General features: G+C 38.1%; 1 protein-coding gene across 4 annotated transcripts in view; it reads left to right on the top strand.

Moving 5' to 3' along the window:
* Positions 1–23,733, top strand: part of TFDP1 (transcription factor Dp-1) — a 48,946-nt gene that overhangs the window by 4,667 nt on the left and 20,546 nt on the right. For all 4 annotated transcript variants that reach the window (XM_074859187.1, XM_074859190.1, XM_074859186.1 and 1 more), the window contains exon 3: positions 9,645–9,711. In XM_074859187.1, coding sequence (XP_074715288.1) covers positions 9,645–9,711 — 67 coding nt within the window. The remainder of the gene's footprint in view (positions 1–9,644; positions 9,712–23,733) is intronic.

The following is a 23,733-nucleotide window of genomic DNA, read 5'->3' as shown; positions in this document are numbered from 1 at the left end:
CATAAATGGTAGGGGATCTAGAATGTAGTAAGTGTAAAGGTGGGGGGGAAAGAGCAAACTTGTTTTTCAGTGTGATCTGGTAATAGTAATGAGCATAGCCATTTTGGGTTTTATATAAATGAGCGTCGTGTGGAGCTGAGAAGCAATTCTAACAGAATCAGGTGGTTTGACCACAGAATATTGCATTCAATTCAGAAGATCTTAGTTACTAGAAAGACTTTACTCTTGGTGTAATTTAAAGAAAAGGTATCAAAAAACCATGTGTGGATGAGAGAACACCAATTGCACTATCCCAAGGACTTGTGTACCTTGGGAGGGGGATCATTCTATTGCTTGTCAGAGGCTGAATGACAAATTGAGTTCGGTAGAGTTGGGTACAGTTTGACACGTACATTTGCACTGTATGGGAAGTTTGTTGGTCTGAGACAGAGGTAGTCATCGCTTGCCGACAATCTCCAGAAACTCCAGCTTAGCCAGTATTGCTCTTTCTGTGTCACTCTCAGACTTTGCTGAGTCTACTGTAAACACTTCCACTGATGAGAAATGTGGCACCTTCCAGGCAGGAGCTGGAAGAGCCAAACGTACACACCGAGGTCATCAGCTGACTTACACTGCTCACTGGATTTGTGGGATTAATAGTTTGGCAGGGAGTACAGTTCCCAAGGTGAAATGGTGACCTGTCCAGCTTTGGCGTGCTTAAAACTGGGCAGGATGCGACATAGAAAGAAGGAGCAGGAATTACTGTAGCAAGGAATGTTAACTTAATTTTTTGTCTTCCAACTCCCAGTACAAGACTGAGGACTTCTTGCTGGCCACTTTTATATTCAGTTAGATCTTGAGAATTATCTGTAAATTAAATAATATTAAATAATACTTTTTAATATCAATGATTAACATACCCTCCACCACTAAACAGTTTCTGTAGCGTAGCTGAAGATCCAACTTGTGTGATCCTGTTTCTCCTCTCAGTTACTTCTGTTGCAAATGAACTGTTGAGGCCTCTCAAGCAGCCATAAAGAAGGAGAAGCTTGTGGCTCTTCAAGACCCACTGTTAAATAGCAGAGAAGAAGCCCGAGTCGCTTGCAGGAACTGGGTCTGTTAGAGGGGATAGTCCAATGCATGGTGTTACAGCGAGTACTGAGGAGATGGGCTAGACAAAAGGAGCGAGTAAGATTCCTTCTGATCTCGAAAATTAACATATCAAAACGGATGAGTTACGTAAATGAAATACTCTGTATAGTAGCAGTTGCTTATGATTGTTTCGGTTGGTCACCATTATCGCATGAGCTGTTTCTAGCCATTAAAAGAAATATAATTGTTCATGAAGAACATACAGTTGAAAACTAATCTGGTATTTCACAAACTTTTTAAACTGACACACCACTGTTAGCCTTCAGAATTTCTCACAGACTAAAATACCTTTCTTGAGAGCTCTTTGTCTGGAAAGCTCATGCCTTTTACTGTTTCATAGGTTGCCAACAGTGGTGTTGGCTTTGGAACCACTCATTCTAAAATTAGGGTGGTTTTTTTTTTTTTTATTTATGTTTTATTCTAATGTCATCTTTTGCTTCAGTTACTTTATGAGGTATTTTTTTCTTGATCTCTGGTTTGCATAAAACTTACTGTATCTCTTTAGTATTTCATGGTGCTTTTATTAATCTCACTGAGTAGTAGCTATGGCCCACATATCAAACTTTGCCAAGGAAGCCCTGTGCACATATGTAAATCTGAGGACACCGCGTAAGAAGTTCTGCCTGCACAAAGTTCAGCACCTGATCTAACATGACTGTTTAAGAGATTTAGAGCTGTAGGGATTAGCACTGATGGTTTATTTGTGTATTTGGAATACATTTGGGTATCTAATTTAATCCAATGAATTTATTTCACAGTATTAATAAATATTTTGCTCAAAGAATTTTTAAAAAACCCACAGCAAACTAATTTCTTACCACAACTTTACTGAATAGGTCAATAGGTCTGCAAAATTTGGGGAAAGAAGTAGATCTGTGCTGCTATATATTAATTTTGCCAGAACACCACAGAAGTTGTACTTTTTAATGGCTTTCATGTGGTGCTTCTACATGAATCTTGAGCAAGTCTTTGTGGTCTGAAAAAAGTTACATTTGGGATGGATTAAAAAAAGAGCCTAAGGGAAGTAGGAAAAAGATGTATTTTGGATCTTTTTTACATGATGCTCTTCCAGTGCCTAGAAAGTATTGAAGTCTTCAAAACATTTTTCAGACTTTTCTTAAAATATCAGCATGTGTTTCTCCTTTTATGTTTATTTTTGGTTATGTACTGGGAGTTACAGTGAGGCAGACCAGAGAAGTTAAGTCTTTAGTGGATCTCAAGTGGTTCATGCACCTTTTTGATATGATTTTAGTTCAGTGACTTTGCGGTAGCTTGATCTGTTTCGATTTGCCTTTAGTGAGTTCTAAGGTGTTCAGAAGTTTGCAAACTGAAGATGAAATGTTACGAAATTAGGTCTTCTAAAAAGGCATCTCAGTCTGGGATTATGAATATTGTTAAATTTTTTTAAAATATGGGTTTTAGAAGAAGGCAGAAGGAAAGTGATCTTGAAGCTCTCCTTTTTACATTCCAAATACACGAGTTTCCCTTTTCTTCCCCCCATTATGGTTTGTATTTTTGAGTCAGAAGATAGCAACTCAGAAGTTGCCCCTCACCTTGCCAATTTATTTGTGTAAATAAAGCATTTTCTTGTAACCTTCAAGTGTTTAACTTATTAATTGTGTCAGTTAATAGTAGTGGCTCTATATAGATACCTATTTGTAGTATTACTGAGTAAATACTCTGCTGACAACACGCTAAACAAAAATGCAGCTTTTAAAACTTAAGTTACACTAGGGATCACTTATTTTAGTGTTTGTATTTGCTTGCCTGGATATCATTTAATGGAGATTTATTGTGGCTAATTAGAAGTGGGAGGAAAAATGGGCCAATTTTTGCCAATTCTCTGTGTTGAAGTGGTTCTCAGACACACAGCAGACAACGTGATTTTAAAGGTTGACAGTGGTCCATGTCCCCAGAAACACTGCTGGCTACTTGTCTTGTGGTGTGTTACATTGCATTTGCTAAGTGTCCCAGTATTGCATTAATGGTTACACAGACTTGCCTGAAAATTACATTGTGGGCTCCTGTAGACTTATAATACACTGATAAGGAGGTCGGTGAAGCAAGTGGTTTCGGAATGAGTCCTGTTTAACATTACTTGTTGATTTCGGCTGTGGTTCAGATGCTGTTGAGCAAACTGCTGTAAAATGTGATTTGGCTGGAAAAACAAAAGTCTATTAAGGTCAAATCTAGAACATCACCAGGAGCTAGTTGTGGAAGTGACTGCTGCTGGTACCTCTTTGCATATGAGTATTTAGTCCAGGAGGACACAGATGATGACTTTATTTTCTGATTAGTTTATGTGGTAAAAGTGACAAACCAGTGCTTTGGTCATATTCACCCTAGGAATCTTGTGTTCAGTTTTGGTTCATTCTTAGAGACTTGCAGTTTGTTTTGGGGGTGCCAGCTGTAAATTTTGCAAGGATTGTATCAATTGGGCAATTGAATTACTTTAAGAAACAACAAAGTATAATGATTTTAACTCCTGTGGTATTTTTGATCTGTGTGGCTGCTTAGACTGAACCATTCTTTGATTCATCTGCAAATGAATTCTTCGTTTAATTTTTGCTGAATTCCAGATGTGTTCAGATCTGTTCAGAAAGAACAGCCAAGAAAGCTAATGGTCTTGACACATTCTGTAGTAAGGAGACCTCAGGTGTGATTGACAAACACATTAGTCTTGAAGATGCATCATGAACTGAGGATGTGGTATGATCTCTGTTTCAGAAGGCCACTGAGACAGAGTAAAATAACACGTCTGAGAATTTTGCAGGGTCAGACTCCTATAGCCTGACTTCAGAAGTTCTTTTATGTTACTTTATATATGGTATAGTTCTCACTGACTTCATTTGCAAAATGAAATTCAAATGTTTTAAATTTAAGAACTTTCTTTCCTTTTCTGCGATCCTCTACTTCATATCTTAATTGCCTTTTAACTTTTGTGAAAAATGAATTGGATGTCCCATAAAAATAGTCTTCTGCAGTTACGTGATGATTCATTCTCAGAGCATGTTTGCTCTGGTTCCTGAATGCATTGAGAATCCAATGGGAAAAATAGTGTGTTATCATCTTATTACAAATTACATTTGCATATGGATGGGGGTGAAAGAAGAATTAAGTGGTGTTACTTCTGATTATAAGCTTTTTTCCACTTTGTAGCTGTGTTAATTTTCCGTTGTGTTTGTGTGTGTTTGTTGCTTCCTGATACTAAAATATAAGGCAAACAAAAAACCCCCTACACCGTTGGTGAAGTGACACATAGTAAAATTGCATGGCATAGGGCCTGTACATTTATTGCCTACTCTTAAGCGGTAAAATGGCTAGGAATTGTCATTCTGTGTGGATCAAGTTAGGTGCAGTTTGCACAAGATGTGTGGTTGTTTGCTAGAAGGCTTTGCAAATGCCTGTAGACAGCAGAGGCATTCTCCTGATGCCTTCGACAAGCTTGGGGAGGAAATGTACTCTAACAGGAATAATTTTCCTTCCCAATTTCTCTGTTTTATGGTTCTGTCTTTTCTACTTCTTTCCTGATTTGTTTTGAACTTCTCAGTCTGAGTCCTGGTTTATTTACCCATTCAGTCGTAGTTTAGAATAGATTGTATTTGTCTTTCCAGTTCCCATGTTCTTCCCTTCTCAGGATCTGATCTCCTTGTTCTATTAAAGCTCTGTTTTAGGTTCTCGTCAGTTCTGTACCTGTACTTCTTCAGTGACTCCCAGTTCCTCTACCTCAACTCTTCATCTGCCATCTTCATCTGATTTTCTAGCTCACTCTGTCTCTTTCCCAGCCAGTCTCAAGATTGTTTTTCTGTCTGTCCCATGCTGACTCCTGTTCTTTAACCATTGTTGTATATTTGGCACCCACATCTCCTGTTTTGTCATCAGACCCAGTTCTGCGCCTCAAACTAGTGGGTTTAATCTGCTGTTACACTTCACAACTGAAAATTTCTGTTCTGAGAAATAACCTTTTGGCAAATACCTCTGGTTCCGTTTATCTCTACCCTTTTTGCTCTTCTCTCAGTTCTTTTTCAGGGAGTATACTTGAAGTGGGCTCGTTACCTAGAAGCAAGATAGAAGAGGTATTCTGTGGCACAAAAGCACCCTTCTGTTCCCCATATTTACTTATCTCAGAGTAGTGAGGGAGGACCTTCCTCTCCGGTTAAACCTGATAGACATAGCACATGTACTTGTTCAGTCTCGTTTTAGTCAAACTTCTTGGTCATGCTTTTATAGGTTCCCTGTCCTTCAGTCCAAATTCAGCTTGAATCTTTTCTGTTTATTTAAAGGTTTAGTGAATAATTTTATGCCAATTTTTATTAAGAAATTGAGTTGCAAGTCTGGAAAGCTGTGGAAGAAATGATACTTTTGTTGTAAGGGTGTTGAGTTTCTAGTTGCACAACTTCAGAGACCGCAAATATTAGCTTGTTAGTAAGATATGAAATTATTCTGTGATAGCCTGCACTAAGGGATTTTTTTTAATACGTGAAATTCTCTGCATTTTTAGCAAATTTTGTTTCAGATTAACTTTATTCCCAACAAAAAGATGTTTCCCATTTTACTGACTTTCAAACTGAAGGCACTTGTAGTGCTTTTCAGCTTTTACTTGTAAACAAAACAAAAATAGACTTCTCAGTCCTTATGACTGCTGATGATCTCATAGCAGGCCAAAGCTAACTTCAGTGAATTTTTGATATGTTTAGCCTGTCAGTTGGTTTCTTTTCCTCCGGAGTTCTGAATGGGTGTGATGAGACAGCCTAGGTGATGGTTAGGGTCTCCACTCCAGCATCTGCAGTTAAAATTACCAGATTTGCTAATTTATCCAGTGGTCTTTAACCTTCTTCCTCTGATCTATGGAAAGGAGATCTTAAGCTATTACAGTTCAGATGCTATGTTGTGTGTCAAAAGTTATTTTCTAAAATCATTGTTGATTTTGCTGTAATGTGAAAAGGAGAGAGGGTGTATCTGTTGCCCGTCTAGGATACTAGGAGTTTCTCTGTGTAGCCATAGAGAAGTATATGTAGCCAGCATGCCTCTTTGAAGAATAAAGCAATGCTAAGTTGTGGAATTGCACACACATAATAAGCTTTCAGAATCAAATATTAAGAGCATGATATTATTTCAAGCAGCCCTGGTGTTATCGTCAAAGGAAGTAACACATCTTGAAATTGAGAATCATGAAAACATCAGGAAATGTGGAATATCAGAAAAAAACCATGTTATCAGGTGAAAAAAAAAATCAAAATACTTGTTACAAGTGTCTTGGTAAGGCCTGAAAACTATGTGTATTTTCCTATCAGAAAATAGAATTTCCTTGATATCTAGACCCTCCTTGGCAGGAGGTTACTTTTCCATTGGGGAAAATCAAATACTTCTTGCTGGTGTGGGGTTTTTTGTTGGTTTTGGTTTGGTTTGGTTTTGGTTCTTTGTTTGTTGTGAATCTGTGACTCTGATATACCTAATAGGAGCTATGGTCACATTTTCCTCTGTTTTCTTTATTTCTTTTGGGCACTTTGCTATGCTAGATAGGTTATGGAGGAGTAATCCCAGTGTGTCCTCCAAAATAACCTGGCTTGAAAAATAGGGGGAATTTCTTCAAAATGCACACTGATTTTTTTTGCCTATTATTTCCATTTTAGAACAAAGACACTAGAATTTCATATGGGATGGAAGTTTCACTTTTCAGTTTTCTCTTTGACTCAAAACTAGTGATAAATTTTGCTAACTTTAGAATTAAATAGTGTATCCAGATGTGTAAATGTGGAGTAGCAGAATTTTCACTAGAAATCAGTTTTCATTATGAATAATAGCAACTGGGGGTGCTATTTGCTGTGGGATTTGGTAGTATTCTTTCCAGATAGTTTTCTTGGAGTCTTTCCTGGGTGTACTCTTACAAGTGAGTTGAATATTTACCAGCTATTCCAACTGCTGGAGCTGACCCTTTAGTAAGACACTGGTGTGGAAAGGTGGTAGAACTGTAAATGCTGTACTCTTCATCACTGTTGTGTTTGCTGAGGGGATTCTCCTTGTTGTTCAGGGATTGCTATTCTCTGATTTTCCCAAATTGTGTTCTCCTATTGATTAAATGCAGTGTTTTTCCCAGATGTTCTCCAGTTTGTCAGTGACTTGCATAATTTCAGTCACACAAAAGCATGGTCCAGGGCATGTAGCACTAACCTGATCCTTTGTAATGCAAGGTTAAATTGTTTTTTTGGAGTTGCATAGTGTTTTGGATAATATTTTTCACTGTGTATTAAAATTATAATTATGTAGAAAAAAACCTTGAAGCTTATGATATTATTTGATGCTATGGTGTGATGATTGGTTGAATAGTTAAGGATAAAATGAATTAATAGAAATGCGCTTATATTTGAGACCATTCTAGTTTTAAAAAGATAAAAATAGGAAGGGACCAATAAATAATTGATTACTGAATTGCCTAATTTGCTAATTACCGAAATAATGATTTGCATTTAATACTTGAATTTGCTGAATATCATGGCTTAAATATTTGGTTTGGAATTATCACTGTAACTGGCATGTGAACTTGATGCAAGTTTGCTTTTGCATATTAAACTGATGAATGGATTTGATAATTCAAAACTATTAAATTCATGTGCTTCTAAAATGAAAGACATTACAGATTAAAACAGCCATTTTTTTGGTGGTCCACTGATCAGAAACTCAATATATTAAAAGTCTTTCCAGTCTCATTGATATCTTTTTGATTCTCATGGAAAAGAGAATTTGCAGGAATCCTTGAATACAAACCTTTTTTTTCTGCTGTTGAATAGAAACTGAAGTACTGTGTTTAAAGAAATTATCACAGTGAGACTGCACTTCCTGTGTGGTTTAACACTCTTGTGAAATTGAGGTAGAATGGGAGTATAATGTAACACTTACCCAAAAATTCATCTTCCTATAGCACATTGGGTTCCAGTGTTCCGGAATGTCATATTGCCATAGAGTGTAGCTCTAGTAATGTCTTTGTAGATCTAATAACAACATCTTTGTACGTGATACTGATTTCACATTGATGCATATTCCTTCTTTCTTTGAAAGTGTCTGATATAGTCTGTTGCACTTCTGAATTATGTAGTTAAGTGTGATGAAGAGTCAAGTCAGGCTTATGAAAAGCTCTGGTTGCCTGGGAATAGGGCAGTAGAACTGTCATTTGTTCAAGTAAACCTTTGAATCCCTGCTGTGGGCAAGGTGGAGAACAGGCAGTGTTTGTGTACTGGTAAATCGTTGAAGTCTCCTTAAAACAATGCTATTTTGTTACTTTGGGGGGGGGAGGAAATTAGGAGAATGGAGGACAGAACTGCCACAGGCTCTTCATTCTACCCATCAGTTCGACTCTCCTCACTTACATTTTCTTCGTACCACCAGGTCCTCATCGCTGCCATCCCATTACAGGCCACTGCTCTTTATGCTTCCCTTAGCAAAATTTCTCTTCTGCTTACTTCCCAGCCCGTTCCCAATGCTCGGTTGTCTTCTGTCGTCGTCGTCCCCCCCCCCGCCCTTCACCGAGGAGAGAAAGTCTCCCGTTTTGTAAAGTTCCCTGTCTGTCTTAAGAAATCATTTCTGTCATACACCTGGGTAACAGCAGCACCACAGCATCCTCTAGTGGCTCTCTTAGTTTGCTGAACTTCTGGCAAATCATAAGTAAGGCTCTTGAGGTACACTTTTAAGGGAAAAGCTTTGCTGCTGGCTGACAGCAAACCACTTGAAGATCAGCCTGCGAATACCAGCTCTGCACAAAATGTCGCTAGGAACTTTTCAGTCTCTGTAACACCGCATGCCAAATTATGGTTAAGTACAAGTGTTGACTTTCCTGCTGTTCTTTCTAAATGGAAACAGCCTGTGTGTCCTGTGTTCGTTATTTTTTCCAGAGATACCAAAGGATTCCTGCATCAAGTGTTTTGTATCCAAAAATTAATAGTATTTTTAAAAATACCTTCTGCTGTGAGCTTTCTCACAGGATAGTGATTACTTTATAAACTCGTATGTTCTATAACTTTCACTTAAGACCTTTATGTTCTGATCTTTAAAAAAATAATAATTGAAGAGCTCAAGGTGTTTCTTCCTAATGCCTTTTTTTTCTGATTAAAATAGCTTAATGTGCTCTCTACCACCTCTACTGTTGTTGCTATAATGTTTACTTCTGTGATAGGTAAATAGTGTCTACGTAGAGAAAGGTGTAGTTGTAGCGAGCAGTTCCAATTAGAAGGGTATTCAGCTCTCTGTTAAAACAGTGCATGTACATTATAAGACCGTAGGACACAAAATAGCAAAGTCGGTGTAAACTGATTTTCTGCTTGCTTTTAAAGAATATAGTATTTATAAAATCAATATTTTAAAATTTGGCAAATACTATGCCACAAACAGTGCCATTACATCATGGCAGGTTTGTGACAAAATATGAGTAATAGCAGCAAAGACTTCTGGTATGATATCTTCCATCTTTAACAATAAAAAACTGTGTTTGTAAATTTAATAAAAGTTACTTTCTTTAACAGGCTGGACTAATTGAAGCCAATGGAGAGCTTAAGGTGTTTATAGACCAAAACCTAAGTCCTGGAAAAGGTAAGAACACAATTTTTAGTAAGACTCTCCATTTTTTGATTTTTAGTTGTTATGCTGGCTTTAAATTGATTTTTTAGCATAGTTTTTGTAAAGCTTTTCTTAAGTTATATAATCAGCAAGCAAACTGTAGATTTTCTGTGCTTTATAATTGTCTTTAAACTGCATGTGAAGTTCAGTGGTGGTTTGTCATCCCATATGTGATCTTCTCGTTAGTGCAGATTGTGTTTAAGTATAAAGGCCAAGATGGTCTAAAACATCTTTTGGGGCACTATAGTTTAGCAAATGGGAAAAATGCAGGAGTGTAGAAGTTTAAAATGGGTTATGACAGTTTTTATGATCGTGCATCCACACTAGTGCAAGCCTATCTGAAAAAATACTTTGAACAGAACTGTTTTGGACTTGCAGATAATGGCTGTGCATGTATGATAATGTAACGTAATCAAGCAATTTAATAAAACACAGGCTATAAACTTGAATTTGATATGTAAGGTCAAAAACTAAGAGTATTAAAACATTTTGGCAGCTACAAGCTGCACTTTACAATTAGCATAGTTGGGGGAAAAAACAGAAGCACCACTGAGTTCCAGCTGCCTGCAGTTCTGGGCAGCTATGTCATAACCTGTACTGTAACCTGATAATGCTATATGTGAAGATTAGATTTTTGTCCCCTGTATTCTTATGGGAAGGCTGTTTCCATAGTGAGACTAGAACTCTGATTTCCAGTTAAGGATATTCTTGCCAGTTTATGCATTTTGCTGGTGACAGTGTTATTTTTCAGCTTAATAGTTTTCTCCAGTATGTTTACCTACTCGATAAATAACAATCTTAACAGTCTCTAGTTTGACTGGCCAGCTAGCCACTGTTTCCTAGATTCCTCATCAGATGAGCTCTTTGTCCTCTGTATTTTCCTTATTGCCTTTCTTTGAGCCTGTTCAATTGCTTTCATGAACTTTCTTGAATGCAAGTGACCAAAATAGTATATATGATTCCAAGTGAAGCATCAGTCATATTTGTACAGAGGTATCAATAATTTTTCTATGTTTGGTTCACAGGCATCTCACAATAGATTTTGGTGAAATGGCCATTTTCCTTTTGTTGTTGCTTCCAAATTATGATAGTCTGGTTTATTCTTGTGTGTGACAGATGGTGTGCTTTGATAGGCTGTACTAAGTAGGGTGAAATTTATTAGGACAGAGTCACCTACTTCTTGTCTGATGCTCTCATAAACCTCACTGTTGACAAATCTATTGACTTCATGCTGGATTATGCTGGTACTCTCAGATTAACCTGTAGTCCAGTCCAAGTGAACTGTATTACTGCTCTAGCCTTTTATATATACGATTTCAGGAAACCTGTTAAAGCATTTGTTTTCACAACCTGCAGAACTTCTAATTTCTGTCACCACCAACTAACAGTTTTTCTAGGTACATTAAGTATCTTATTGGAATCTCACTAGGCTCTCTATTTGACATTCTCTTGTCTAAAATATACATTGCTTTACAAAAGGGGGCTGTCCAACTAATTTGTCATGATCCACTTTTGATGGAGAAGGCACTAAGGGTTGAATAATTGATAATTATTAACTGTTCCATGTGTATATTTGTAAACAAAGTCACACGACCCTGAACAAAAAAAGTTTGCAGGTAGATACCTGTTTCTTAACAGCTGTATCATTTTTCCCTGCATTACTGATTCCCTCATACTCCCCTGTGGGCAGTAAAACTGATATTTTTGTCAGGACTGATATTTACAGGGAGATTTTACACCCATCTAGGCCTCTAGACCCTGTAACACTCAGTGGAGACCTAATCAAAACAGACAGGGCAGCCTAGACAGCAAGAATTGGAAATGTGAATCTTCCATTATTACGTAGCTGTTAAAGTAGAACTGGGCAAAATAGATGTAATTTCATTGCTTGTAGAATTTCTGAAATAAATTCAAGTGATCAAATAGTTTATTAGTTTATTATAGGCTTGCAGCTCCTCCAGATTGAGAGTCAAGCTCTATTCTCAGTGTATATCACCATGAATAATACAAGCAAACTAAGCTATCCTCAGTTAATTTCTGCACCTCATTGCTTTTAGGGAAGCTTTGTAAATTTAACACACAGCAACTGATTCTTAATATTGAGAAGACACAACTGTTTCTCTTGGCTTGATCGTTTTATGTTTCTTGCCTCTAACTTGTCTGTGTTTTGTATGCAGGCTCTGTTGATCAGCGCTTAAAATAGCAAATATTTTGTCACTAAAGTATGCAGATGTGTATCAGAATTTATTCACTAAAGTAGTACTCATTTTCCGTTGTCACTTTTTTATCATTTTAGGGATTTTTGTGTAGTCTTTAAATGTTAGAATTTTAAATGTAACTACACAAAAGTACTATGTGCTTTCTAAAAGTAGCTGTCTACATTACATGCCATTATATCAAAAAGTCCAGTCCTCTGCTGTCTTGCTAAGTTTGTGCAAAATTTCACAATAAAAAGGATTCAGTCCGCAGCAATAGGTGGAAAAAAACAGAGTAAGCTTTCCACAGGGTAGCAGAAGTGTACCTGGTGTTGTTCTTAGGATGAATTGAAGGAGGTCAGGAAAGAATCTTTCTATTCTTCTCTGATGGTCATCATTAAAAGTGGGGTTTTTTCCTTTCCTTTTTTTTTTTTTTGGATTTGTATTTCTCAAGAGGAAGGAGTCTTTTCTGGAAATTGCAAGTCAATCACAAGGAGAGTTTGAGAATACATTGCATTATTGATACAGGATCAAATCTCCTTACTGTGTCAGATGAGTGGCTTGCGTAGCCTAATCTGTTGCCCTCAACAGCAGTAAATGGGCAGGCTCTTGAGGGAGAATGCAGGAGCCTGGCTACTTTTTGAAGTTCGTTTTCCTTATGCTCTCACAGCACTCAAGGTCATTGGATTAATAATATCAGAGGGTGCATTCCAGCATCTTTTCAGGAAAGTCCAACTTTGAGAGACTTCGCAAATTAAGAATGCTTCAGTTTCCACAGATGTGAAAGGGAGAGGAGCTCAGCTCTCAGAGGAATAATGGTTTTTAGGGGGGTGGTAGAGGACAAAAAATGACTTGTCTGCCAGGTTATAAGGACATGCTTGCAAAAACATGGTTTGGGAGAAAGAGAGCAGAGTGTTTTTCTTAAAATGGTTCTGTAACACTTCATCAGAGTTCTGTAAGGTGAATACAAGACTAAGTGGTAGATGTATGAATCAACTATGAAAGATAAGCAAAGGTTGACTTTTCTGGCCAAAACAGGTGGTTATGCCACAATTCTTAGAGCGTGAACAGCTTTGCTGCAATACTTTCAGAATAGCCTGTGCATGAACTTCTGTAAATTTTTAATCTGCACTGGCAGAAATCTGGGAACTGCGAACGGGTTATTTTTAGACTGAGTTTTGTTAGGTAGGTAGCTGTTATTTCTTTGAATGATGAAAAGGGGACATCACTCATCTTGCTCAGCAGTTATGCTGAACAGTTGTGCTGAGCAAACTCTTGCTCAAAAAGTTCTGAAGCTGTAGAATCTGGGAGAAAGAGGGTATGTTAGGGAATTATCTCTGTATGCTGTCAGAAACAGGTTACCAACCTAGACAGCCTTTTTACTTAAGCTAGTGGGGATATGCTTCAGTCTAATTTTGGAGAGACTGGTCTCAATCATGAACTCTAGATGAGGATTTTTGTTTTAAAGCAGAGGCTGACTTTTTAAGAGGAGAAAATAGTAAAAAAAAAAAAAAATTGCTTAGTGTATAATGCGTATAATTTTGAGTAAATTGGTGATAGGCATAAAATACCATTTCAGAAAATGCTCTAAAAATGTCTTTCTTCAAAAACATCTTTAGTGTGGAGTAAGAGTTATCAATCAGTATGTGGTAGAAATGACCTGGAAGCTTGTGCTTCCTTCAGTCCTTGTGCAACCTCCAGAAGAGGTTGCGTGTAAACTCACCTGTCTTCTGATATCCCTCTGTATTTCCATTACTGGAGTGTAACACCCCATTTAGCCCTGAAAAAAACAGCGTTCAATGGAGCTGCTCAAGCAAGGTGCTAGTTTTCCCTTGTATTAAGATGACACCATTAGCTCTGCTCACTGGAGAAAGATTTTTCTCTCAGCCTACTTCTGTTCCTTCATCACTGAGAATTTAGTCTAGAAGGCTAACTCTTGACTCTTAACTTGACTCTTTAACTCTTAAATCTTGGGAAAGTATAGGTGGAGCAATACACCAGCTATATCAACCCCTGTTTGATCTAAGGCTGTGTTGATTCCCAGATCTCACAAAGGTTTCAGAAAATGTACCATCTAATCATTTTTTCTTCATGATGTAAATGCATATATTTGGGATAAATTTGTTTACTATTTTGAGTATTTGCCAGTCCTTGGATGAGGAAACTTAGGTAATGAGGGTTTTCAGTATGTTTGGCTTCAGGGTGGTGCTGTCGAAAGGCTCTAACTTCTGGAATGACATGAGGTATGACATTTGTATCTTCGTTCAGCTTTCCTGTTAAGTGCAAGGGCTGTGGAGTTTGTAGTCTGGTAGGGTTTAAGTGGCACAAATCTCCAGATTTGGTCTAGAGTGGTGCGGTTTGGTACGACTAAAAAGGTTTGGTGTACTTGGTAGCCAGGAAGGTGGTTTTTTGCAATAACCCTGTTCAGGAGAGAAGCAGCAATGTAACATGCAGAGAGTGTCTGAGAAGGGAGGTTTTTGTTTCAGGAAATCCTGAGCAATGCCAGGTGCTTTTAAAATGTAGCTGTGCTAGTGACCACTAGTGAGTTAACATATGCAGCAAAAGATAGCTGTATACCCAGAGGTCTTCTCACTGATGAACTCTAATAAAGCCACTTGGTTTTATATCTGCTGTTTGTCCTGTGCTGTTTTATTTACCGTCAGCTTCAATTGTGACATTGAGGAGGAATGCTAAATCCCATTGGAAGCAGTTGCAAGTTTCCTTGGCTCATTCCAAAATAGCCAGTTGCAATTTTTTTTCCCTAAAGCCTCAATTTCTGAGAACATCATTACAGAGGGCTCTTTCCTTTGCTTGTTACCCTATATTCAGGATTGGGTTTTGTAGAAGTTGCGCATAGATTAATTCCAGTAAAGTGTCAAATTGTAATCAGAAGCAATGTTTGTAAAATTTTCCAAGGTCAAGTGGAGAAAACTGTAAGGGCACCCAAATTGTGGTTTATAGCTCTAGCCCTTTTCTGGCAATAATAAAAAGCAATCTGGGGGTGCTGGTCAGCAGCAGGCTCAATGTGAGTCAGCAGTGTGCCCTGGCAGCCAAGAGGGCAAACCACATCCTGGGATGCATCAAAACACAGCATAACCAGCCAGTCAAAAGAGGTGATTGTCCTGCTGTATTCAGTGCTGGTGCAGCCTCACCTGGAATACTGGGTGTAGTTCTGGGCCCACAATTTAAGAAGGATGTGAAGGTCCTGGAATGTGTCCAGAGGAGGGCAACAAAGCTGGTGAAGGGGCTGGAGGACAAGGGTCTGGAAGAACGACTGAGGACTCTGGGTTTGTCTAGTTTGGAGAGAGAAGGCTGAGGGGCGACCTCATTGTGCTCTGCAGCTCCCTGAGGAGGGGAGGTGGAGAGGGAGGTGCTGAGCTCTTCTCCCTGGGATCCAGGGACTGGACACATGGGAATGGTTCAAAGCTCCAGGGGAGGCTCAGACTGGGCATGAGGAAACATTTCTTTACGGAGGGGGTGGTCAAACGCTGGAACAGGCTTCCTAGAGAGGTGATCGATGCCCCAAGCCTGTCAGTGTTTAAGATGCATCTGGACAATGCCCTTAACAACATGCTTTCACTGGGTCAGCCCTGAATTGGTCAGGCAGTTGGACTAGATGATTGTTGTAGGTCCCCTCCAACTGAAATAGTTCTATTCTAAATTGCTTTGTCTAAGAGAGAATAAGAGAGTGGTTTAATTGTGGAGTAAAATTCCAAAGTGACTTGATTGTAATTGTTTGCTTCTTGACTACGTTAGTTAGAAGGCAAGAACAATCTCATTTAGATCTTTTAATTGTTATTTTCGTTCATTTCTATTCTGGGATTTAAAAAAAAAAAGCCAAAAAAAAACCCAACCTAAAAAACCCAACTAATTGTTATTGATTCCTGGCTTTGTTTTGGATATCCACCTGGCTAATTGCTTAAACCTGAAATTGCAAAGTTCACCCTGTACATGGACTTTGAGTGATAATTATAATCAGAAGTCATTTTGAGGGTTAGAAAATACATATGGGTTGGAAGGATGGACAGAATTGTTAATAGGTGCTGAACCAGTAAAACTTCCTTATGAGTTTGTGTCTTCTAAAAGTTATTTGGCAATGAATTTTAGAGACTTAGAAATTTTGTTGTTTTGGAAGGTTGCATTTTGAAGAAAACTGCTACATTCTGGTCCTTGCTATATTCAGATTAGTGCTGATATTTAAGTATTAAATAGAACACTTCTAATTCCGCCTGTTGCTTGTGAAGAAATTCAGGTGAAAGAAATTATCTGCTTCAGATGAGTGCAAGGGAAAAGATAACCAATGGTATTTAATGTTGTATTGAAATTAAAGGTCTTAATTTAAAAAATACTCAGAAAGAAAATTTGGATGTTCTGTTATGCCAGTAGGTGGCATTAGAGGTATGTAGCCAGAAAATACTTGTGAAAGATGCCTTTAGCTCCTTTGACCTCTTACCCTTTAAAATTTTATGGGCATAAAGAACTTTAGTTTTATTTTCATTTCAGATTTGATAATTGGAAAAAATTGAAGGCAAATTTTTAGGGTGTATTTTGACTCTTGCATTTCAACACTGCCTAACTGTAAGATTGTCTTTTTCATTTTATTAATATGACAAGAAACTTTTGCAGTGTAACGTTACTGTTAATTTTATTCCGAAGATCAAACTCTCTCTGATTTTTGGCAGTGACTGGAATTGTTCCCCTGAAACAGAAGTAGAGATCTATTTCAGAGCCTGTGATTCATGCTTTAGCAAACAGATACATGCCTGCACATTGGTTATAAAATGCCTGTGTGTTATTGCAGCTGAGGTAAATCCAAACAATTATTATTATCTAAAGTCAAGGTTAGGAAATAAAACTGTTGCTGCAAATAGGAATGATATTTTCATTGAAAAGTCTGAAAATACTTTTTAAAAAGTCTAAAGGTAGACCACACAGCTTATTTCAACACAGACTTGGAAAGACTGGTTTGTAATAGCCAAAGTATTACTGTTCATATCTAAGGATGATGAGGATCACCTAAAAGTGTGAGTTGATGTAAGAAATTGCTTAAGAACTTAGTAATACTACACATGGGGGAAGATTGTCTTTGACAAAGTGCTCAGAATTGCTGTGTAAGCATGTTTGTTGTCCTAACAGGATGGTGTGATTTGTTCAATAAGCAGTTATTTTCAGTTGTCTTGGCACACAACTGGAGACAATCATCTGTGTGTTGTCAAGGCTTATGGTAGGTTGATGCCCTCAAGAAGAGTTGAGTGTTTTCTGAAAACTGGCGTATAACTAACTAATCCTAAAATACCTATGGTGTCTGCAAGAGATGTTAAAAACTGAAACTTCACAGGAGTGACATTTGAGGAATCAGCTCCTCGGATAGAATTATCACCTTTGTCTTCTTTCCCAGATCTTCTAAATACACCCGTTATACATACTCTGTATGTATATGTAGTCTAATAATCTAAAACTAGTCAAGTTGATGCTTTTGTGTAAGGAATTATTTTCTTTGAAGGTGATGTGGACTGGATAAAAGGCACTTTAAATAGTACCTCTAAACTAATGTTTTTATCCTAGCTGTGTCTTCAAGACTTCTCCTGCACTTGGAGGACAGTAGCGGTTCAGGCTGTGATTTAGGGTAGATTATGTAAAGCAAAATGCATGGAGTAAACTAAACAGTCCTTGAGGGAACTGCTTGACACTTGGTTGCTGTTTCACCTCCATCTAGTGTTGGGGTTGAATGAGGTTGTTGTCAAGCATTGCATTGGTCACTGTATTGAGGCAGGTTGGTGGGTTTGAGACTTTAGTATACTGTTTCCTGCTGTCATGATGCTTTGAGGTAGAGAAAGAAGTGGAAGCCTGCTCCATTAATTCATACAGAAAACTTTTCTTGTTATGATGTTGATATGATGCCTTGTTGTTTAGGATGTTTCTTTCAGACCTTACTCTTGTTACCTCTTGTTCAGTGATAGTGTTACTGTAAAAGCTGGCAGTGGAATTGAACTCTCTTAAGACTTGTGGAGTTTCAGAAAGCAGGCATCCTTTATTGCAGCAGGGGATCATTCCACCTAACGTGCATACACTAAAACAAAAGTTCATCCTTTATATACCTTAAAGACATGAATATTCATACATTTTCCAAGAAGTCTCCACCTTTCTGCTTATTTACATAATGCTGGCATTGCAGAACTAAGCTACACATGAGCGGGTGTCTTGGGTGGTTGTGGTGGTCGTTTGGGAAGTTAGTCTCCTACTCCTTTTTCCCTTTTATGGTCATGAGTCTTTTGAGGACAATTTCTTCTCCTTGGATGTTTCCCAACTCTGTTGTCTGGCCAGGCTGTTCTTTCTTATACACCTCGTTTGAGCATTTCTGCCAGGATGGCAGAAGGTTAGGATATCTTCTCTGTACATTTTAATCAATCAGGTCTTGTTAAATACAAAGTTAAACATTGTTTGGTAAAAGAATTTCTTAATATGCCCTCTTTGAGACTTTCAGGTATACACAACTGGGTACAACATGACCGCATAAGGTGTAATGGAACGCTTCTCTTAGCATGAATTGTTACAGGCCTCAATTGTTACAGGCACCAACTGCTTGCAGGCATCAGCTGGCAGGCATCAATAGTGGTGTAGAAAAGTTGAGGACTTCCCTCAGCTTATTTGGTTGTGTCCTGACTGCTGTACCAGCTTTCTGTAGCTCTGAAATTCTCACTTTCTGTGCATTTTCCATCTTGACTCTAGATAATGTTCTGAGCTCTGCTTCACTGCTGTCCAAAACAGGATTCATCTCTGTCTCAGCTTCAGAGATTGTGCACCTGTGTTTGAACTGTGAAGATTTTGAGCCTTCTGGAGATTCTTCCACACTCTAGAGAGCATTTTGGATTTCATTATTTGGAGTCCTCAAAGGCACATCTTTACTAATACTGCTTTGTACTAGACTGTCATGCTGAGGAATCAACTTAAGTTTTTCCTAGGATCTGCCTTCCTTATCTTTCAGTCTCCATGATGAGCTTTCATGAGGTCTCCCATACCTTTAAAAAAAAAAAAAAACCACCACAAAACAAACATGGAGTGTTTGTTAGATTTCTATTGCTTGGTAATGCCTCAAGGAAGAGAACCTGTAGCCTGGTCGCTGGGCAATTTTTGCTGAAGCCCTGGAATAGAAATTAGCTGTGCAAGTTTCTGTGGTAGCAGAGAAGCCAAGTAGAATTAGGCAACTGAAACCTTCAGGTGCCTGGGATAAATTGCTCTAAGGCATTCTGCTGTCAGTTTTATTGACAGCAGCCCAAACAACTGGATAGAACAGTACTTCTGATTAATGAAAGATGTTTCAGAAGAAGCTCATATTTTTGTAATTCTTGCATCTTACTTTTTCCCCCCCCATATTGGAAATAAACGCATTGCATTGTACAGACTCCAAAGAAAGAGTTAGAAGGCTTCTGTAAATCCGCAGTTCTGAATGATTTCAAACTGTGGTTTTCCTTACTGTTTGTAGAAGATGCAGATGCTTTGCTCTTACTTTACTGGGGAGGAGTGTACTAGTAAAAGCATATTGAGCTATCAACTAGATAGCTGAACTAGACAAATGAAGCTTTCTTGAGTAGAATAGTGGCAAATTAAAATAGCTGAAGGTGGTACAAGGACAGATAGAGTCCATGATTAAAGATCAGCAAGTCTAACTTAAGGTCTTTGAGAATACTATTGCAGTGTCTGTAATAAGGCCTGTGGCTTGCAGAGACCCTGAGAGAAATCTGTAGTCTGATAACCCAGAGCTTTTCAACTGAAAAAAGAACCTTTGCAAAAAATTAGGTGGACTTAAGCTACTTTACATTCTCGTGAGAGACCCTGCTCACTTTTTGATTCCAAACTTGATAATTTTTCAAACAATTTTCTGTAGACACCAACTTGGGGTTGGGGGGTGATGTACTGGAAAGAGAGGGGCAGACTGTGCACTGGGCAGACTGTGCACTGAAAACTAGTTTGCTTTTTGTTATTTAGGGTTTTGTTTATTCTAAGCAGTTGGTTTGATGGACAGGTTTGGAGCTGGAATTGCTTTGTCTGTATTTGCTTTACAAAATGGTTATAATACGGAATTTTGTTAGTGATGCTGATGTCAAATTCCCTCTCCTCTTCCTCCTATATCTTTTCTTACCAAAGAAAAGAAAAAATCCACATATGGAAGACTGCCAAAACTGAATCTGTAACATTTTCCAAATAATTCTCTTAGTTTTCATATAATCTTATATAAATCATTTGCACCTTTAGCAGTAAGGTACTCTGGCTTTATAAAAATTCTGTTCCAATTAACTTTTCAGAAAATTCCCAGAGTAAGGAATGTAATGTTCCAGATGACACTTGGCCTTCTCAGAAGTGACAATCGCAATAGAATCCTGGTGTCTGTGTCAGCTTCTTAAATCTTTTTGTTCATGGAATGTCTCACTGGTCTCTTTTGGTCTCTCAGAACAGACCCGTTGCGCTCCTCAGCTGATATTCTCTTAGGAGCTTTATCAGGTTATTGATAGTAATGTTGTCTTGATTTAAGAGTGTAAGTTATACTTTACGTGTATTGAGACTGGCTTAGTAACGCTGCCTTTGAGCTGTGTAGCTGTCGTTAAGCTAGATTCCAGCTGCTCTGTTAAAACCATCAATTTCAAAGCTCATTATGTAATTAAGATAAAAGTTTGTAGAGTTCATAAGAGTGGCTACAAGCATTTGTAGTGCAAAATGTCATCTGCAAGGTTAAATTTTTTTAGACTTTTCTTAAAATAATCCTTTGCTTAATTCCTAACCTTTGATCGTGTAGAGTATTTACTTACAAATTGGTCTGCTGGACAGTTTGGTTGAAACGGTTGCAGGAGATGGTAGGAATTACTTTGTGTTCTGACAAACCACTCTCTTATTCTGTACGTTATTTTTTGGAGTTGTAACAATGCAGAAAATGCTCGCCAAGTTACCTTTTTACCAAATTCAGTTGTCCCTTATACAATATTGCTTCTATGCTAGAAGACAGACTGACAAGACTTAGTTTGTTAGAGACTGCATTATCAGGAAACTGACTTGTTTTTCTGTTGATTTCTGTTGTTGCATCACTCCTGTTGCTCTCTCTTTCACAAGTAAAGAAAACATAAAGGCAGATTACATCAGACAGTGGGACAGCACCTAGAATGAGGGGGATTTCTGCTCCTGAGGGAAGGAGTACCTCAACCCATCCTCCTTGATCTGAAACACCAAGTTCAAAGTCACTACTGTTTCATGAACTGGAGTGGTCAGCTTGTAGAGATCTATTGCTTTGTCTGCAGAGGGCACTCCTTTCTCTAATTTTAGATGTACTCTGTCTTTTTCTGTGGCATCTCAAGTTATTTAAAATGTTCATAATCAGCTGTATCACCAGTCCTTTTTACTGGTAAAAGTCTTCAAGGGACTTTCTTTTTGGTAAAATTCTTGAATTTGTTTTTATATGCACGCCAAGGTCCAGTTCAAAAGTTCTTCCCTAAATGCACCCAGTAACCAAAGAAGGCTATTTACCACATACTCTGTATGGAGAAAGCACCTACCTGGAACAGTTTATAGACAGATAAATAACAAGTTTTGTTAAAGGGTGCTGCTGCTTTTGCTCTGCAAGTTTTTTATAGCATTACTCCTTGATCCCATCTGTATCATCATGTTCTGTTTAGGAGGCATTCTGGGACTTCATATTGATGAAGTTCTACTTCTCTTTAGGTTTAATGATTCCTTGTAAGTTCCTGAGAGTAGTCTTCCAAACTGGTGATGTTTGGGAGACTAAGAATCTACGTAGTAATTATATTCTTCTGTATAAATTTATTTTCTGCTTTTCATGGCGTTTTCCCATGGTTTTTGAAGTCTTCATAAGAAAGAAAAAAAAAAAAAAAAGATGTGTCAGACTAGCAGTATTAACAATATGTTTGTTTTGAAAAGGAAGAAGAGTCAGTGCCAGCAAAACTGTTTGCAAACTCGTGGTTTTAATTTTTACATGCTGTTATGCACACTGTATATTGGCCAAAGTACAGGCTTATTTGGATTGCAGTGATTGCTCTAAGAGTAATAGTAATTAACAAATTATTAGTAAACTTCCTTTGAGAAACTGAGCTGTCAGTCACTTGCAAAGCTAAGTTAATGAAATTATTTCTGCTTGTATACCTGACAAAGAAACAAACAAACCACACACACACAACACCACAATGAAACCAGAGCATTGTGAGCCTTTGATGAAAATGCAGGTGGATATGAGAAGAATGTTTCCACATCAGGTAAATGAGAGAATAGTAGGATGCGCTTGGGCAGAGGCAAATTGAAAATACCCTTTTAAAAAAAAAAACAAGCCACAAACAAAAAACCCAAAACACCAACCAGAACTCTCTTTTTTTTTCGTGCTGTTGAGTAGTTATGCTCTTTCCTATTTAGTATGATACCTTTTATAGGTTGACTTTGACTTTGCTTGGAACTGTGAAGTGTGTGTTACTGTTCTTCCAGTTAGATTGACGTTTCCTTGCCACTCAGTTTGTGCCATAGAGACAAATGTAGCTTGCAGTTTCTGTATAAAGCCAGGTTGTTCAGTTGCATGAATTAACTGGTGAAGCACCACAGGAAATGTCAATGTAATTAAAAACTTTAAAGAAGCATAGTGTGTACTCTTCCCTTCATGTGGATGTTTTAGTTTAAATAGCTATTTGTAGTCATAAATGAATAATATAAGGAAGCTGGAGACCATCTTGTCTAACCTTACAATTAAACCAGGGCCAGCTTTGAAGCACAGAGCCTTCAGTAGCTGAATTTTTATGTATCTCTCCAGGGAACCTCCTAGGCAACCCATTGCTACGTTGTTTACCTTTCTCATTGTGAATTTTTTACCTCATGTCTGGTTGGAATTTGCTTTGCATCAAACTTGTGACTGTTCCCTCTTTTCCTTTTGTTGTGTCCTCTGTCAATAACTCTCTATAACTCTCCATTTAATAGTTTTAGGCAGTGGTTAGCTTCCTACAAACAACACCTCTCGCTCCACCTTAATCTTCTCTTTCATGAGCTGCACACACCAAGCTCACTCAGCTTCTCCTTGCACATCATATGTTCCAGTACCCTAGGCATGTTCGTGTCTTTCTGATGGACTCTCACCTCTTTGTTAATGCCTCTCTTGCACTGTGGGCTCCAAAACTGAACAGTGATCCAGATACAGTGTAAAGAGCCCTGGGCTAAGAGTGAATAATCACTTACTGCTGTACGTACTCTTCCAAATGCCGCCCAGGATGTGGTTAAGTCTTCGTTAGCTTAGGGGTGTACTTCTGGGCCACATTCAGCCTGTTGCCCACCCAGACCCCAGGTCCTTTGCAGGTCTGCTTCCTAACCACTTGACCCTTGACCTCTGCTGTTGTGTGGAGTTACACTGTCTCAAGTGCAAGATTTTTGCTTTTGTCTTTTGACTGCATACAAGTTTTTAAGAAACAGCACAATAGCATAAATAATTATTTTTAAACATACCAGAAGAACAAAGTCTCTGAGTGCATCTGAAGAGTCGATAAGTGATCAAGATGATTAGGAAGAGTCTCACTGCAGTACTGTTCTTTATGAGGTTGTCCTACTGAAGTATTGCTAGAAGTTGTTGTCTTAGGAAAAAAATGATAACATAAATGGTTAGAAATCATCAGAGCCAGAGGATTATCTACTTGTGAATTCTTAGGACCTAGCAGTGGTACTTCTGTTCTGCTAAATCAGTACATGTACAATTCATATAGTATCAGAAGGAAGCCACATATCTTGCAGCAATTTCTGAAGGGCTCAGATAACTGCAGATGAGTAA

Source organism: Strix uralensis, chromosome 2 (genome assembly GCF_047716275.1).
Source record: "Strix uralensis isolate ZFMK-TIS-50842 chromosome 2, bStrUra1, whole genome shotgun sequence".
Lineage (NCBI taxonomy): Eukaryota > Metazoa > Chordata > Aves > Strigiformes > Strigidae > Strix > Strix uralensis.
This window is presented reverse-complemented; position numbering and strand designations above follow the sequence as displayed.